Source organism: Pseudochaenichthys georgianus, chromosome 1 (genome assembly GCF_902827115.2).
Source record: "Pseudochaenichthys georgianus chromosome 1, fPseGeo1.2, whole genome shotgun sequence".
Classification (NCBI taxonomy): Eukaryota; Metazoa; Chordata; class Actinopteri; order Perciformes; family Channichthyidae; genus Pseudochaenichthys; species Pseudochaenichthys georgianus.
Genome location: NC_047503.1, coordinates 17,494,487 through 17,510,841, shown reverse-complemented (window position 1 = coordinate 17,510,841; position 16,355 = coordinate 17,494,487). Strand labels below are relative to the sequence as shown.

The 16,355-nt window shown below is 42.2% G+C and overlaps 1 protein-coding gene across 1 annotated transcript; it reads right to left on the bottom strand.

The window, feature by feature from the left end:
* Positions 1-43: 43 nt before the first annotated feature.
* mri1 (methylthioribose-1-phosphate isomerase 1) lies at positions 44-16,301 on the bottom strand. The gene is given in 7 exon segments (XM_034092463.2): positions 44-4,639; positions 7,948-8,172; positions 11,480-11,656; positions 11,747-11,916; positions 14,552-14,709; positions 14,711-14,776; positions 15,713-16,301. Coding segments are annotated over 7 exon segments (1,065 nt in total). The 5' UTR covers positions 15,848-16,301; the 3' UTR covers positions 44-4,505.
* Between the last annotated feature and the right edge of the window lie 54 nt (positions 16,302-16,355).

Below are 16,355 nucleotides of genomic sequence, written 5' to 3'. Positions count from 1 at the left end.
GTGACAAGCGTATATTAAACAGAGACGGACAAAAGCAACTCAATTAATTTCACTGTGGATTTATTCTTTTTCTGTATTGATGTGAAAGAGAAATCTCTTAATTAATGACTGCACTTTACAGCATTATATTCATATACATATATATTAAAAAAAAAAAATCCAGTTTTCCATTTCCACATGTTACAAAATAAAACCAGATCAAGTGATTATCAATAACAACAATAACATACTTGCACTTAAAGAGGCCATCTGAACAACACTCCTTCCATGGTGACTGCAGGCCATACTAATCATTGAGAATAATACACAAACACCTGCTTTGTTTAGTGAAATCATGTGGAAAATACATGGCTAGCAGCGCTGAATTTTGGCACCTGATTATTAGGCGCTTGTTGGGAGGTTGTTGGAACATATTTTTTACAACACAGTACCATATTGCTGCTGCTTCAAAAGCATGGTGTAAAAAGCATGGCGTGATACAGAAACATTTCAGTGGAAACCCAACTTAACACACTGGCCTGAATACAGGCGACTTTGGCAAACAAAAAGCACCGCCACAAATTATTTGTCACTTTGGGTTCACGGTACAAACATGGATAGTTTAGTCCAGATTTGTTTTTCCTCTTAAATCTGTCAATCAGCTGTGCTGCAGCCAGGCACACTGAGTGCATGTGTTCATGCATTCAGTGTTTGAATCCGTGTGGGCAGGCGGAGAGGTAGTGTGTATGGTTGAGGAGGCCTCCCCAGTGTGGTGTACTAATGGCCTACTCACTAGGAATCACAATGTCATGAAACAAATAAACAAATCACAGCATAACAGTTATAATCGTGATGTACAGACAAACAAAAATCTCTCAAAGATTAAAAAAACAAAATAATACCTAGCGGGTCTGACCGCTACAAATGTGCTACATATGTCTGGAACATTGTCTAAAGTTGCCCCCAAACACGTGATGTCTTGAACTGTACAAAACAAAAAGGAAAGAAAAGTGACTTTTACACTCATGTGTGACCTAACAACATCTTTGTGAGTTGAGGTTTAATGGGTGAAAGGAGGACAAACGAAGAGTAGGAAGATAAAGGAAGAAGTGAGCTTATATTACAGCAATGATACTATGGATTCTGCAGTGATTATTCTTGACATTAAGCTTTTTTTTGTGGGTTTTCTCTGGGTGACTCGGTTGTCCTGCAGAGTGTGAAAGGTTATAAATGTTATGTTTAAATTAATGAAGTGAAATACAAAAATCCACAAGGGAAGCGTGGGAGGTCAGAAAGCAGAGTGAAGGAAGGACTGCTGTCACTCCGGTCATGATTCCAGCTCTGTCAGTGAGCTATAATGGTGCTGCACCTGTAAGGCAGTGAGCAGTGTGGGCCCCCCCGAAAACTGGCCCTGTGACATTCAGTGCAGCGAGCGGGTGTGTCCCGAACAGATCAAGTTATCTGGGACATTTCTATGGAGCTTCATAATCAATACCAGTTTACTGGTTAATAGTATGTGTTAATAGTAGGTTACAGTCAGGATTTAAAACTGGCTTCTGCAAAGTTACTATGGTCAATATTGGTGCATTATAAAAAGGTAGGGTTACAAATGAATGATGAATATAAAACAAAAACAAAACTTCTGTTTGGTAGTCTTCTTTAAAAATAACGGAAGTGAGTATTTTATCAAAATAATGATTATTTTTTAATTGACTATTTTCAGTGCTGGATAAACAATTTCCCCCGTTGTTTAGTCTGCAAATTAAAGTTGAATTCAAACATTTCTGCCCTTCAAACTTATTTTGTTTCCATCTTCAGGGGTCCTGTCTAACTACTCGGTCGCCCATGGCCCTGATCTCATGGAATAGTCGGGTGGAAGTCAGTCTGAGGAGGGATAATCCAAACAGTTGAAACACATTTGGAACAGCACAAAGCCACAACATGGCCAAGTGTCTGAAATACTGTCTGTCCTGAATGACGAAAGAAAATTCATCTGAGTTGAACATTACATTCTGATTGTTGATGCCAACACGCCTTGTGTCACACAGCTCACTGAGGCTAGACACTCAGTGAGAATAATCTTTAAGAAATAGTTCACCTCAAAATAAAGTTTTGATTTTAAAGCCAAACTATTTAGCCTCAGATTTCCCTTTTCAACTTCTGAGTATACATCATGTTTCTCTAAATGCTTTTAAGATATCTGCACAATTATGTCAAGACTATAGGTGATGGGTTTAATTGATATTTTTGGCCACCTGGGAGAAACGATCACCTATTGTTTAAAGATATTTTGAGATAAGCCTGAAGCTACATATGTATTTTGTAGTGGCACAAACATCAATTAAGTTGGCTGACCCAGCTTTTGCTTTAGGGTGAACTATTCCTTTAATGGTGATACCTGTATAGCAGAAACACATCAGCATAACACATCTGAGATCTCAGCAAAAGCTGTTATGGCAAAGATGACACAATTTCCCTTTTTTTGTGTAGATTTTTCATTCGTACAGAGTGTCCTGTGCAGTATGGTGAATATGTGTATGGTGCTGAAATAAGTATGGTTACATATATATATATATATATATAATTGCATTATGAGAATACAAGTGTGGTATGATACATTACAACTGGGAATTAGGGATGGGAATTTGAAAGCAAATGTATATTTGAATATTCGACCCCCCAAAAAATGGTTAACCGAAATGTACATATCCTATACAAAAAATAATTGGGTAAAAAAAAGAAAAAAATTCAAAAAATGTTTTCAAGAACTTTTGGAAATAAATAAATACATGTTCAAATAAGTATAGAAACCAAGTCGAATTTGTCAAATGTATTGAACTGGTGATCACAGTTTGACAGCAATAGGCCTACAGCTTTCATGTGTGGAGGCGATTCACAATCAGCCCAGCTGTAGAGAAGACCCTCTCAGCTGGAACAGAGGTTGCGGGTATAGCAAGCCAGGTATAGCATGTATATAAGTTTAATTTGGCATAGTTTGCACTCTACACCGCACTCACTAACCTAGTAGAAATATTTCTACACATTACTCCTTTTGACGCCATGTCTGTTGTGTAGGACTCTTCTTGGAGTGTAAATAATTACCGGACTATGACTGGTAAAATATGTTGAAGACCGGCAAAACTAAATCTCTCCTGTCAAAATGTCTATGCAATTTGCTGCCACACACGGTTGCCAAGCAGCGCTTATTGTTGTTTAGGCTGGCCACTCATGTGTCGCGAGTGTTGACGGGGCGGGGGAGCACGCTCATGAACTGTTAGCGCTGGAACCTCACAACGGCTGCGGAGCTCATTTGCGCCACATTTGGGCCTAAGATGAGGTTTGAGTCTGCGTGATCTGCGTGTAGGGAGGGGCAGCAGCCATATCATTGGCTAGAACTAGCTAGATCTGATGGATTTGGACATAAACGCACCTTTAGACCTGACACATTTAGCTATGGCACTGTCTTATTCATTGAATTATTCAATTTGATAATATGTAATCAACTTAGACATCTATCCCAAAAAAATAAATAAAAAATTAATAACTCATATTCGAATACCTGAATAATTATTCGAATACCTGAATCATTTCGAATATTCGATTAATCGTTCCCATCCCTACTGGGAATAGCAAGATACAAACAAGGAGTGAGGTATAAACACAGCCATGTATCTTCATAGGCTTCAGCTGACTTACGAGGACCAATCAAGAGTTTCCAAATGTTGCCGCAGGGAGTAAAAAAAACGAGTGAAATACGTTCACTAAAACTCTGGCTGTGAGATTTATGAGCCATACGTTTATTTATTCTTCTACAAAAGGTTTCTAAGTGAAACCAAATAAAGTAAATGTTAATATAACATTTTGAATGTCAAATTTAAATTCAAATAACCACACATTTGGTTAAAATAGCAGTACCTTTTAGTAACAGGGGTTAGCTTTCTACATATGTACACACACTAAAGTCAAGATTATGTATATTTACAAAGTGGGTAGCAGCATTTAAATAAACATGGCTGAGAAAAAAACACTACTTAAAGATCAACATTTTTTTTGCAATTAAAGAAGCCCTGAACATTTGTCTTTTTTTTGCCAAATACAATATTCAGGATTGAGTCCAGCTGAGCATTTTTCATTGTTGCAGAAGCCTTTTAGAAAAAGAAGTAGGTGGCAGGAGAGAATGAAAGATGGGATGGAAGACAAGGGTGAAATGGAAAGACCACAGAAAAAAACGTAAAGGGACGTAAAAGAAAAGGGGAGACTGCACATGTGTCTGCTTGACTCCTTGCGATGTGTGTGTGTGTGTGTCTGTGTGTGTGTGTGTGTGTGTGTGTGTGTGTGTGTGAGACTGAAGAACACTGTCTTCTTGTGTGTGCACCACCGACATGTACCAGTGACTGTGCAGTGACCAACAGAAAATGAGTCCACAACTATGACTGTGTGTGTTCTGTGATGAAATGAGTGTCTTTGAGTGTGTGAACGTTAAGGTGCAGTGGTGCACACAGACCAGCAGGTGGCGCTGAGCGGCTCTAGAGGGCGGTGAGGCGGCCGGTGAGGGCCGCCTGCAGCTCAGAGGGGAGGAAGACCCCCAGCTCTGTGATGATGCCTCCCGTGATGAGCTGGTGAGGGGTCACGTCGAACGCCGGGTTCCACACCTCGATACCTGCAGGAAACAGGTAGGAATGAGAAATACGGTTAATCGTTAATATGGTTCAAGTTTGGCGACACTTCAGTGGGTTTCTTTCATAGTGGGACCCATACGACAGACGAACCCAACACTGCCATTTATTTCAACTATTTACATTTACGATGTTTTTACACTATTTAATTTTGCCAATCCACAATTTTGTATTAACCTTACAACTAGGGGGAAACACCATCAACATATATAAAAATCCTTGATGTGTATTCATGGCCTGGGAAAGTCAGAAACCAAATAAGTGATGTCATCAGATATAAAGTCTGGAGCTGCTCTATAGACAATGGGTGTTTCTCAATGTCAAATACACTTGCTTGGTAGCACATGTCTTCTGAGCGTCTTGCTTCAGAAGCGAGGCAAGAATACTTCCTGGCATTCGGAAAACAAAGAGTGGAACAGGCTAGCAGGTGTGCCTCATATGATAGCCCCCGCCTTACATTTTCCGCCACAGATTTGGAGAAATTGGTCCGTGCGCAAAGCATTGTGGGGATTTTAAGACCGCGCAGTCTACACATGTGCAGCCTCGAAATGTATCCAAACGAAGTGCGCCGGGCTCTGTAGAATTCCAAGTATGCTGGACATTGGAACAGTACTTCGGCAGCACTCGATGACGTAGTATGCTTGAAATAGTGGCTCTGGAGCAGCTTTACTCGAGATTGAGAAACACCAAATGAATGGGAGGGTGGATTTACTTTAACAAAATTAGATTTGCACTTTTGTACTTTTCTCAGTCTCAAGTCAGCAACATTACTCAAGTAGGCTGTGGCGTTTAAACGATGATCAATTGGTACTAAGGGGCCTAAAGTATGCCAATAAAATACCCCCCAGCATTACACCACCACTTTTGCATACCTTGGATGTAACTAGAGGTTATTTCAGTTACTGTTGCCTTTCTGTCCTCTTTAACCAGTCTGGTGATTCTCCTCTGACCTCAACAAGGCATCTTCTGCCCAGCTCACTGGATATTTTTCCCTTTTTTCAACCATACTCTGTAAACTCTAGAGATGGTTGTTTTTAGTTGATCATATTATGATAGAACAACGTAGGCATTCTTTATAGTAGATGTAGTTCTCCTTTAAGCTTACAACTACACCTGTACCTGTTCAAACATGACTTTTAGCTAATTATGTAAATGGTTTATAGATAATTTGAATCGTTTTTCAGTTAATTTTGTATTTTTTAAGCTTTTTCCTCAGCTGACAGAATCTTTGTATTGTGACTTATTTTCCCACTTTATTATTTCCCACATGGAAATAACTGGGACGATCGTTTGTTCCTTGGCAGCCAGAAACAAACAATCACTAATATATAAAGTCTATTTATAAAAACTGTCAGCAATTCCCCAAAACAGCTGGGCATTATAGCTTTTGATGTAAATGCTGCTGAAAACAATTGTCAGGAACCATTATCCGCCCCAGATGAATCCACATTCGGTGCTCCAGTCATTATTTACAGCAGCAGGAGGGTGTTGGGATTTACTTTAAATAACCTGCAGTGCCGGTTTCAGGTAATGAATAAATAAGGGAACAATTGCAACTGTGTGTCTCAGTCGCTTTTTTTTTGAAAATTCAAACTATGAAATCAGACTGTGGCTACCTGTTAACACCATCAGTTCATTGCTGTTGCTTTAAATACAAAGTAATGGTTTAAATATCTAAATAAAGAGCTGTATGCATTTATTTAAAAATGCATACAGCTATAGGAGCCAGAGCCTTTTAGGAGCCAGAGCCTTTTCTTATTAAGCTCCACTTTTGTGGAATCAGCTTCCAGTTTGTGTTCGGGCGGAAGACACCCTATCCGTTTTTCAGAGTGCGCTTAAGACCTTCCTTTTTGATAAAGCTTATAGTTAGGGCTGATTAGATTCAGCCCCTAGTTTTGCTGATATAGGCTTAGTTTGTCGGGGGACATCTTACTTCTTCCTTCTCTCTGTCTGTAACTGTGTACTCTCATGTTCCGATTAACCCAGCTTCCCCACATTTCTTTCTTTTTGGTGTCTATCTACGCCGGGATCCTGAGTCATGGCTGATCCTGTTGCTGCGGTCCTGAGTCCTGGATCCTGCATCCTGAGTCGTGGCTGTGCATGTTGCTGTGGTCCTGGATCCTGAGTCCTGCATCCTGAGCCCTGGATCCTGAGTCGTGGCTGAACCTGTCACTGTGGTCCTGCCTGACCTTCATCATACTACTTCCCCGATGGCTCCCACAGGATTGTTGACATCCTCGTGGTTTCCTCTTCTTATTATAGACACATGCATTTCCAAACATTTGGACTACCTATGCTGTAAAATGTATTATCTTTTCAATTTACACACGGCATCTATTGCACGTCTGTCCGTCCTGGGAGAGGGATCCCTCCTCTGTTGCTCTCCCTGAGGTTTCTCCCATGTTCCCTTTAAACTGGGTTTTCTCTGGAAGTTTTTCCTTGTACGATGTGAGGGTCTAAGGACAGAGGGTGTCATATTGTCATACTGATATTATGTACACACTGTGAAGACCACTGAGACAAATGTAACATTTGTGATATTGGGATATAGAAATAAACATTTTGATTGATTGATTGATTGTACGGGCAATCCTCTCCGGGGGCCAGTGTGCTCATTATATGAGTGTTTTAATTACTGTGATGTCACCGAGCACTTCTCCGCTCTGGCAACGTAACTAGAGATCAAATGACTCAATTCAGCGCTAACGAATTCAACTAAAACACACTTACAATGTTCACTCTCATTGACTCATAGACTTTGATGCACAAGTCTGCAAGAGCTCAGGACTGTCCCATTGTGACACCTTCATAATTAAGGACATTTTTAAAACCCCTGAGCACATTTTGTGCAGACTTAGGGGGACTTGACCCCAATTTATAACATCGAAATGTAAAGAAAATGCTGATGATTCAATGATTGTCTAGAGGTCGAGGCACTGGCCATGAAATGCAACTGTGTTTGAATCTGGGCTCAAAAACTTTGAAAGAGCCCTCAAAAGAAACGTACAAGCAGATAGCAGCAAATTCCTTTAGCCTAACACTTAAGTGGTCACACACATGCCCCCCCCCCCCCTCCTTTTTTTTTTACTCAATTAAGTTAAAGTCTGCACGAGTTTGGTCCTTAAGGCTGAGGGCGGACATTAGAACAGTGTCCCCAGGCCTGAATATTTTCCCATGGCTCTCATTCAACTCAACCTACTGTTTATAACCCTTCCTGTTAGTTCTAAATAATAAAATCACATTGTGATTTCTTCCCCTCTTTTAAAAACCCCAAAGACCCCACACGTCTTACCGGGGGCAGCGATGGGTATTCCGTTTATACTGGTGAGCTCCTCTGGGGGGCGGACTTCGATGATGATGTCCCTGCCACTCTCCAGGCTCAGGTCACATGACGTGCTGGGTGCGGCCACATAGAAAGGAATCCCATGGTGCTTTGCGGAGATGGCCAGCTGGTACGTGCCCACCTTGTTGGCCGTGTCACCGTTGGCGACCACCCTGTCTGCACCCACCACCACAGCTGAGAGGAGGAACAAAATGGGGAGATGGTTAGCACTAGAAAGAGGAACATTTGGCTGCAGTCGAAGTCCAAAAATCAGCCCCTATCGTCTATTCCTTGACCTCTGAGTAAAACGTCACGGGGTTAAGGAATAGTGGATAGGAGAATTCAAAAGGATTTAGGAGAAGAGACTGCGGTGCTTTGAGAATCCGAATGCACTTTCACTATCCGACGTGTTTATGATGCGCCAGCGGACGTCATGAATATGCGTCTGCTGTGGGGAAACTACAGTTTTCTATACAGCAGACTACAACATGGATGTATAATAAGAACGACGGACTACTGTAAACTCATCTAGAGACTCTGCACCGTGCTCTGGATCAGAGTCCTGCATCGGGACGGGCACCCGATGGGTGACCCGCAAAAAAGGTGATTCGCGGGTGGTATTTTTTCAAACGCTTTTTTCCGGGTTCGGTTCTGGGTAAAACAAAGATGATGCGGGTCGGGTCGCGGGTATTGCATAATAAATATATTAAAATAATAATAATTTAGTTTAATGTTTAAATCCTCAGACCTCTCCCCCGAGGGACCGCGCATAATCATAACCTCTGCAGCGCATCTGCTGCTGAGCGCGCCACATTGGCCAGGCCTCAGACGATTTGAGGCCAAATATCATTTTTTAGCCTTGTCTCTACATTACAATAATATATAAAAAAGAATTGACTAATTAATTTTAATAAAAATTCAAGTTAGTATTAAAGGCATAAAAAGACAGAAATGTATAATTCTTTCTTTAATATAAATGTTTCTTTTGCCCATAAAGTGTCCAAACCAGGCTTGTCTGGAAGGATAAGCGCATTTTTAAAACATAGTCATTGTCCATGCCGGTTTCAGTTGGATTATTTGTCACAGTTGCTCCGATCAGATCGGTCTCCTCCATTTTGTAGATTATTTACGACTTTTGAATCCACATAAACACATCGGCAAAATCCGGCTTACTTTGAGCATGTGTTTTAAACAGTTTAATCCCTTTGTGAATTGTTTCCACTTGCGCCGTCCTTTCATTTCTTCATACAGCGGGAATCCAAATGAATTAATCCAATAACCATCAAAGTCACTCCAATAGTGCTCCTTAATTACGCTTTCATCCTCATTCAACAAAATACTTCACATTCATCCTGTGCATTTTTGAGACTTTTAAACTTTAATTACCGCTGTTGCGCACGGGCAACTTCCAACAGAGTCATTTGGGGGGGGCTCTTGGGATAAAAGGTTGGGAACCACTGCTCTAGCGGAGAATACAGCATTTTCAATAACACTTCCTCAAGAGCGAAATCCAACGTCTGGGAGGCTTTTGGTTCCTAGATGGAGAAAATAACCAACATCCCACGCTTTTTGAGACAAATATGCAACTGCGTGTGTTAATAATTGCACGTTTTCACTGCTCATATATAGGCTATGTGGGTTCGGGTTGGGTTGCGGATCTTGTGCCGACGGGTCGGGTTGCGGAACTAATTGGCAATATGTGCGGGTAGCGGGGCGGGTTCGGTATTGCACGTCGCGGGTGCGGGGCGGGTCTTGAAAATCAGGACTGTGCTTTGGGGCCTCATTTATAAAGCCTTGCGTGGGAAGGTTGCTTAGGTGGAACAAAACAAAATAAATACGCACCGACACCTTTCCGATTCATAAAAGACTGCGTGCGGCACTCCTACGCCGGTTTCCTTATAAATCACGAATCACACTCGAAAAGCGGCGCAGCTTTGGGGCTTCACGTAACGCCCATAGTTGCCTATAAATAGTCTAAGAAACGCCCATTCATTCATTCTGACTGACTGCATGAAGAAGATCGCAGGAAATGACGACCGAACAGCAAAAAAGACATCTCACACCGTGTCAGATTTTGGTTATTTTGGTGAGGTCGAGATAAATCATATGGATGGATCCGTTTGAAACCAGAGTAGCAGCATGGAGGTCGATCGTCACCAAAATAAATAAATAAGTGGTCCGAAAAAGGTTCATGACAAACAAATACACATAGCCTTCCTCAGGCAGTGTGTTTGTACCGGGGACAGGAGACACCCCTTGATGAGAAACTAAGAAATGATCGGGGAATCCCTTCGGAGTGGAGTCATGACGACTGGATCTGAATTATTCTTTTGTATTTGGTGGTTTGTGTTCCAGCTGTCGATCAGCAACTATATATCCATAATCCACCAGTTAAATGAAATGCAACTAATGTGTTGTGTTATATTAGCTGTTCAATTTACCACATACGGTGTTCTTAGTTTCCATACCTCCTGTGTTTTACGAGCGACTTATCAAGTAGGCTATTGGCGAACGGCATAAAACATGATTAAACATGATAGTATATAAAACCATGCTCGTATCTATACAACCTATAGAAAAGCAAAAGGGCGTCAGTTTAAAGAAATTATATCCTTCTGCTTACCGCATCATTTATGAGAAAACATTTCTTAACAAGAGAACATAATCGAGGGGTGATCAATAACATTTCCGTAGTTATTTACTTCTCCAAGTTATGTTTTTGTGTGCACTGAGGAGTCGCAAACAGGCGTTTGTTAAATCATTTTAAGATTGGCTTTAATCAATTTGAGAAAATGAATTCTTCATATATGATAAATGAGAGGTAACATTCTATTTATGGTATTATTTCTTCATGAATGAGGTTGTTATTGAAATAAAAAAGGAAAGTGAAACTTATGCTCGTCACCCTCCGGTCCACATTAATACAAATGATCCCAATACGTATGATTGTATGAACTAAAGATCTTAAATCAATACAAATGTATTTATTATAAACGTTAGTCCTTAACATCTATCACTGTGTATATCACCATTCAAACATCTTTTAAAAGTTGAACAAACCCCACACAGCTCAGTGAAGACTGTGAAATGTTGACTTTATTTGATCATTTCAGTAAAAACTAATGTTCATATTTCTCTTTTTGATTATAATACTGATGAACGTTCAGAACAAAGCACTTTGGGAACTTACCACATACGTTTTAAAATGCTTAATAAGCACAGTAACTTTCATGATATAATTTATCGGTCATAATCGGTTGTTTCCGTGAACGGCCGAATATTCCCTCGCCTCAAATGCTGCGGCCGCAAGGCATTGTGGGGCAGCATTTTCTCCTTTTCTTTTGTAAAGGAAGATCCAGTGTTTCCTAAGCTAAAGGAGGTTATAAAGTAAGTTTGAAACCTCCTTTCCTTTCATCTAGAGCAGTGGTTTTCAAAGTGTGAGACGCGTCAGAGCTTCAGGGGAGCCTTTGAATAAAAAGGAAAAATGGACGCAAACACACACCTGTGATGTTCATTTCTCTCATGGTCAGGGCCGCCATGCTGTCTGTGATAAGGGTAGCAGGGATTCCTTCTGCGACCGCCTCGTACGCCGTCAGTCTGGAGCCCTGGTTGTACGGCCTCGTCTCCGTGCAGTACACACGCTTCAGCCTGCCCAGCGTGTGGAGGCTTCTCACCACGCCTAGACACAAATACACACATTATTACCATGACAGTGCCCTAAATATTTCACCCTCTTTTCTCATTGCACATCCCCGGGCTCCAGTCTCACCGAGTGCGGTCCCGTATCCAGCGGTGGCGAGCGAGCCGGTGTTGCAGTGTGTGAGGATGGTCACGGAGTCCCTCGGAACGCCGGACAGGATGTGCTGGGCGCCATAGTTACCGATCTTCTTGTTGTCGTTGACATCACGCTCCAGCATGTCTTCGATCCAGGAGATTACACTGTGGGAGGCGGGCACAAGAGATGTGAAATGATGAGAGGCTCCATCTGGTACTGTGGACCCAGCCCGTCCATCAAGTCTGCAGCTACAATATCGCTGCATGCCTCTGCCCGACTTCTCTGCATCTTTATCCATTTCTCTAAACCAGGGGTGTCAAACTCAATTTCATCGCGGGCCACATTAGTATTATGGTTTCACTCAAAAGGGCCGGTTGTAACTTTAAGACTATATAAATATACATATATAAAATAATGTATTATTATTGCCTTTGCCATAGATTATTATTGGATAGGGTAATAACTTCATAATTAACTACGTCTGAATGCAGAAGTCTAGGGCAAACAATTGCAAGTCTCTTCATTTCACAAACTGAGATGCATTGTGGGACATGTAGTGTATGGACAACGTGCTTCTGTAAAGCGGCATGTAATCGTATAATAAATGTATTATATTCATTTGCAAGCTCTTGCGGGCCACATACAAATCAGCCCTGCTCTAAACCATAATATTTGTTCTAAAAGTTTTTGCACCTTATCCCCCCCCCTTCGCTCCTGCTACTGTCGCTCTATCACAATTTCCTCATGGTCAAGAATAGCGTTAACAAAGACATCACAATATGTTTTACATAATAACACAATATCGGTATAGCGACAAACGTGTAGGGTTTACTTCTGATGCTTTAATAAGATATGTACACAACAAGTTATCATGAGAAGTGTGAATATAATGTTTGGGTAAAGACAAATAATAGAACAATTCGGTTTACATCAATTTACTGTAATGCATCCTTTAAAACCTTTACATACAACAATTGCGTCTTATTATAATACTGTAATATCAAAAATCTAAGAAGATATCTAGGCTCATTGAATATCAATATAATGCCCAGCCCTTATCTTTTTATTTTTGATTACAAATCCGGACCCCTCAACTTCAGGGCATCTGCCAATCAGATTCCCACTTTCCTATCACCAAATAAAAAAAATAACGTATTGGAATTCATTTGAATCATAGTTATATCCATTATGAGGGCATGAGGGATGCTGGGGCATGGCGCCGCTGCGGCACGTGACTGTAACTGATATCAGAAACACTGGCTTCTATAATGACATTTACAAAGAAGCTGTAATAGATGCGAACTGGTTATATAATATTTAGTAAAATACCAATACGGGTAATCTCCACTATTAAGTCGATGTTTTGTCCCAACATGACAGCCATTATGCACCTTGATACTTTTAATTCTATCAACACTAACATCTCTTTCAGCTCCTCACATAATGTTCTGCTTCTTTCCTGCAAACTACGGTCATGTGGAACAAATGAATACTGTTAAAAGTAACACTACTCAGGGCTTCTCTCTCACGCTGACAAGCTATCTGTAATGACATATATAATATACACAGGCTTCCTAATTTTCACATTGTGTGTTTCGATAACTTTCACAACTTTTTATAAGATACACCTGCAGCTGGTGTTAAACAAGGAAGTGCTACATCAGCTCCACACCTTTCTTTAGCAAAAGCACAGGTTTTGATGATTTAAATTCTCAGTAGTTCATACGTTTCCCTTTACATTGGTCACTGACAGTCACCCATAAGGTGTCCTATGGAGTTTCCGTTTACATTCACTAACGGTCACTATCCTTAAGGCAAAACAAATATATTTCAAAATGCAGAACATGTTGTTCTTTGTTTGGAGCCAGCATTGTTAACATCCATGTTTACCTGCTAACTGTCTTCTCCTTCCCTGCCAAACAGCCAACAGTAGATCAATGGTAGATTCATGTTAAACCAGTGAGAGGATTGTGTATCGCATCACTCATGTGCATGTGGACCCTCGCGATTGGGAACAAACTAAATAGAGACTCATATTTAAAAACATGTCTATACAGCACAACTAACTATCAAAATCTCCAATGGGTATCTTTAAAACAATATTGTTTATAGCTACATTATGGTGCTATACACACAGGCAAGCAAATCAAAAGTCTAACACACTTTCAGGATCTTGGTCATGTATTGACATTAAGGGAAACAAGGCAGAAGTACAGTGGCTGAGAAAATGTATTCATTTCTAAATGGGGCCTATATAAACCGACTAGTCAGTTTTTGACCATTTATTGAGACACAAATATTGCCATAAAAGGGTTTCTGTCATTAACCGAGGCAAACAACCACCTATGATGATTAAAGATAACATTCCGGCAACCTGAAAATGAGACGTTAGGTGTAAAACAACAGCGTCGGTCTCTAGCATCTGTGCTTGTAGTCCCAACAAAAAGGTACCCTCGCCAGAATTTCAGCCACCATTCTCCTCCCCTTCCAATAACTGCCCTATTGCAAGGGCACCAACTCAGCATCCAGTGCAACCCAGGACAAATATGACATAACAACCAAAGCGTTTTCCCTATGTACTAGAATAATAATATGTATGTGTTAAAAACACAACTTTTAAAGATGCCCAAACTGCAAAGCTTCAAAATGTGTTTTTACATACACAAAGGACTGTGAATAATGTCCCCATCACTTTAATCAAAACCGCTTTAGAAAGGCGCCTTTCTTTGTATCAATGTTTCAATCAAGGAAATGACCCCAAACCAAAACATTGAATACGAGCAGTTTATAATCTCCCACCTTTCTCTGAGCTGCTCGGAGTTCTTCTCCATGCTCTCGTTCTCAGCGAACTCCATCAGCTCTCGGGCGGCGCGGCCCATGTTGACGGCGGTGGGCCGAGCCGAGGTCAGGTGGCACAGAGACTCCCTGATGAAGGTCACGGGGTCATCGCCCCCGGCGGCCCGCTCGCAACTCCACAGCAAGGCTGAGGCAGCCGACGATGGCGATGGCCGGGGCGCCCCGCACCTGGAGGAGGAGGAGGAGGAGGAAGAAGAGGAACAATCAGCATCCACATGGTGGACCTCATCTTTGGTTTCTATGCCAACTCCTACATTCTGTCCCCCAGTTTTCCTGAGGATAATGAATCTCTTTCCACAGTTGTAAGAGGGTGATCACAGAGCTGCAAGTTGGCACAGCAGCTTTATATAAAATGATATCATCTGGAGTCATTTCTCTGTCTACCATCATGACATCACCCGCTGGTTATGGGACATTCCTTCACTCTGACACACGATATTACGTCTGTCTGCTACTATGTGCGTGTGTAAGCCGGGTAGACAAAAGAGTGAATATCTGCTCAGCCCTAATAAGTGGAGCATCTGAAAACCTCCCCTGCTGTTACAGAACCTATAACTCTCTGATCACCTCTCTGTGTCAGGGCTTCAGGTTCAGAGCGATAAAGGAGCTGGATGTGTCACTGAGTGCAGCGTAAGACCCAAACGCGAACAAAAACCCTGGCAAAGGTCATTAATAATTCATCAATAATCTTTTCCCAAAGAAAGAGGAGTAGGGAGGGGGGAGGAGGAGAGGGGGCATATTGCATGGGTGGGTGGCTGTGTGCAGATGCTTACTGGTGTCGCGCTTGCACATGATAATGTAAAAACTAAACATAAAGGATGGTTTTGTATGAGTGGGGGTGGTGCGTATGGGGGGGGGGGGGGGGGTGGGGGGGTGCAGTGCATATGGTGGGTGCTGCAGGTGCATCCAAAAACAAAAATACAGGCCGACATATGGGGAACATATGCGTACAGCGGGTGTGAGCACAAAAAGAGACCCGAGAAAAATACATGCACGACGGAGTAAATGCATTTTGCAAGCGGACAAGCAGGTCGGATGGGAAGTGGGGGAGCAAGGGAGGAGGAGAGAGAGAGGAAGAAAGAAAGGAAGGAAGGGGCTCCGTACCTTCATGGACTTGATGGCCTCGTAAGCGTCTGCACCGAGTTGGATCTCCTCGTTAAGTAGTTCTGGTGTGGCTAGCAGCAGCTGGTTCAGGATCTGCAGAGACCCGGCCCGGTAGCGGATCGATTCCAGCGTCATGACCGAACAACGAGGAGGGATGGCGGGGAGAAAGAACACGGAGAGACCGGCTGCGGGTTGCGCGCACACGCACACACAATCTCTGTCGCACACACACACTTTCACACTCTATTGAGAGGATACACGTTGAAGGGACCGCGGCCTGGATGTCGGTAGTCCACGCGAGCCGTAGCAAAGAGGAGAAGCTAAGTGTAGCCGCACGCGGAGGAGCAGGAGGAGGTGCGGGTGGGACAGAGTCACGAGAGAAGGAGGTCTGCAGTGTGGCACGGGAGGGGAGAGGAGTGAGAGAAGAAAACCTTCACACACTGACAGACAAGCAGGGAGGCTGACACGGAACCACGTGTTCAACCGAGCAGGAAGCCCGAGCCTCGGTGTCCACGCCCACCAAAGTCTCGCGGGTTGTCCAAAGACTCCCCTCTTCTTCTGTTCCTCCTGCGCACCATCCCCCCTCTCATCTTTCCCCCTTTGTCAGGGGAAATCTCACATTCAAACACGTTATTAGCATAAC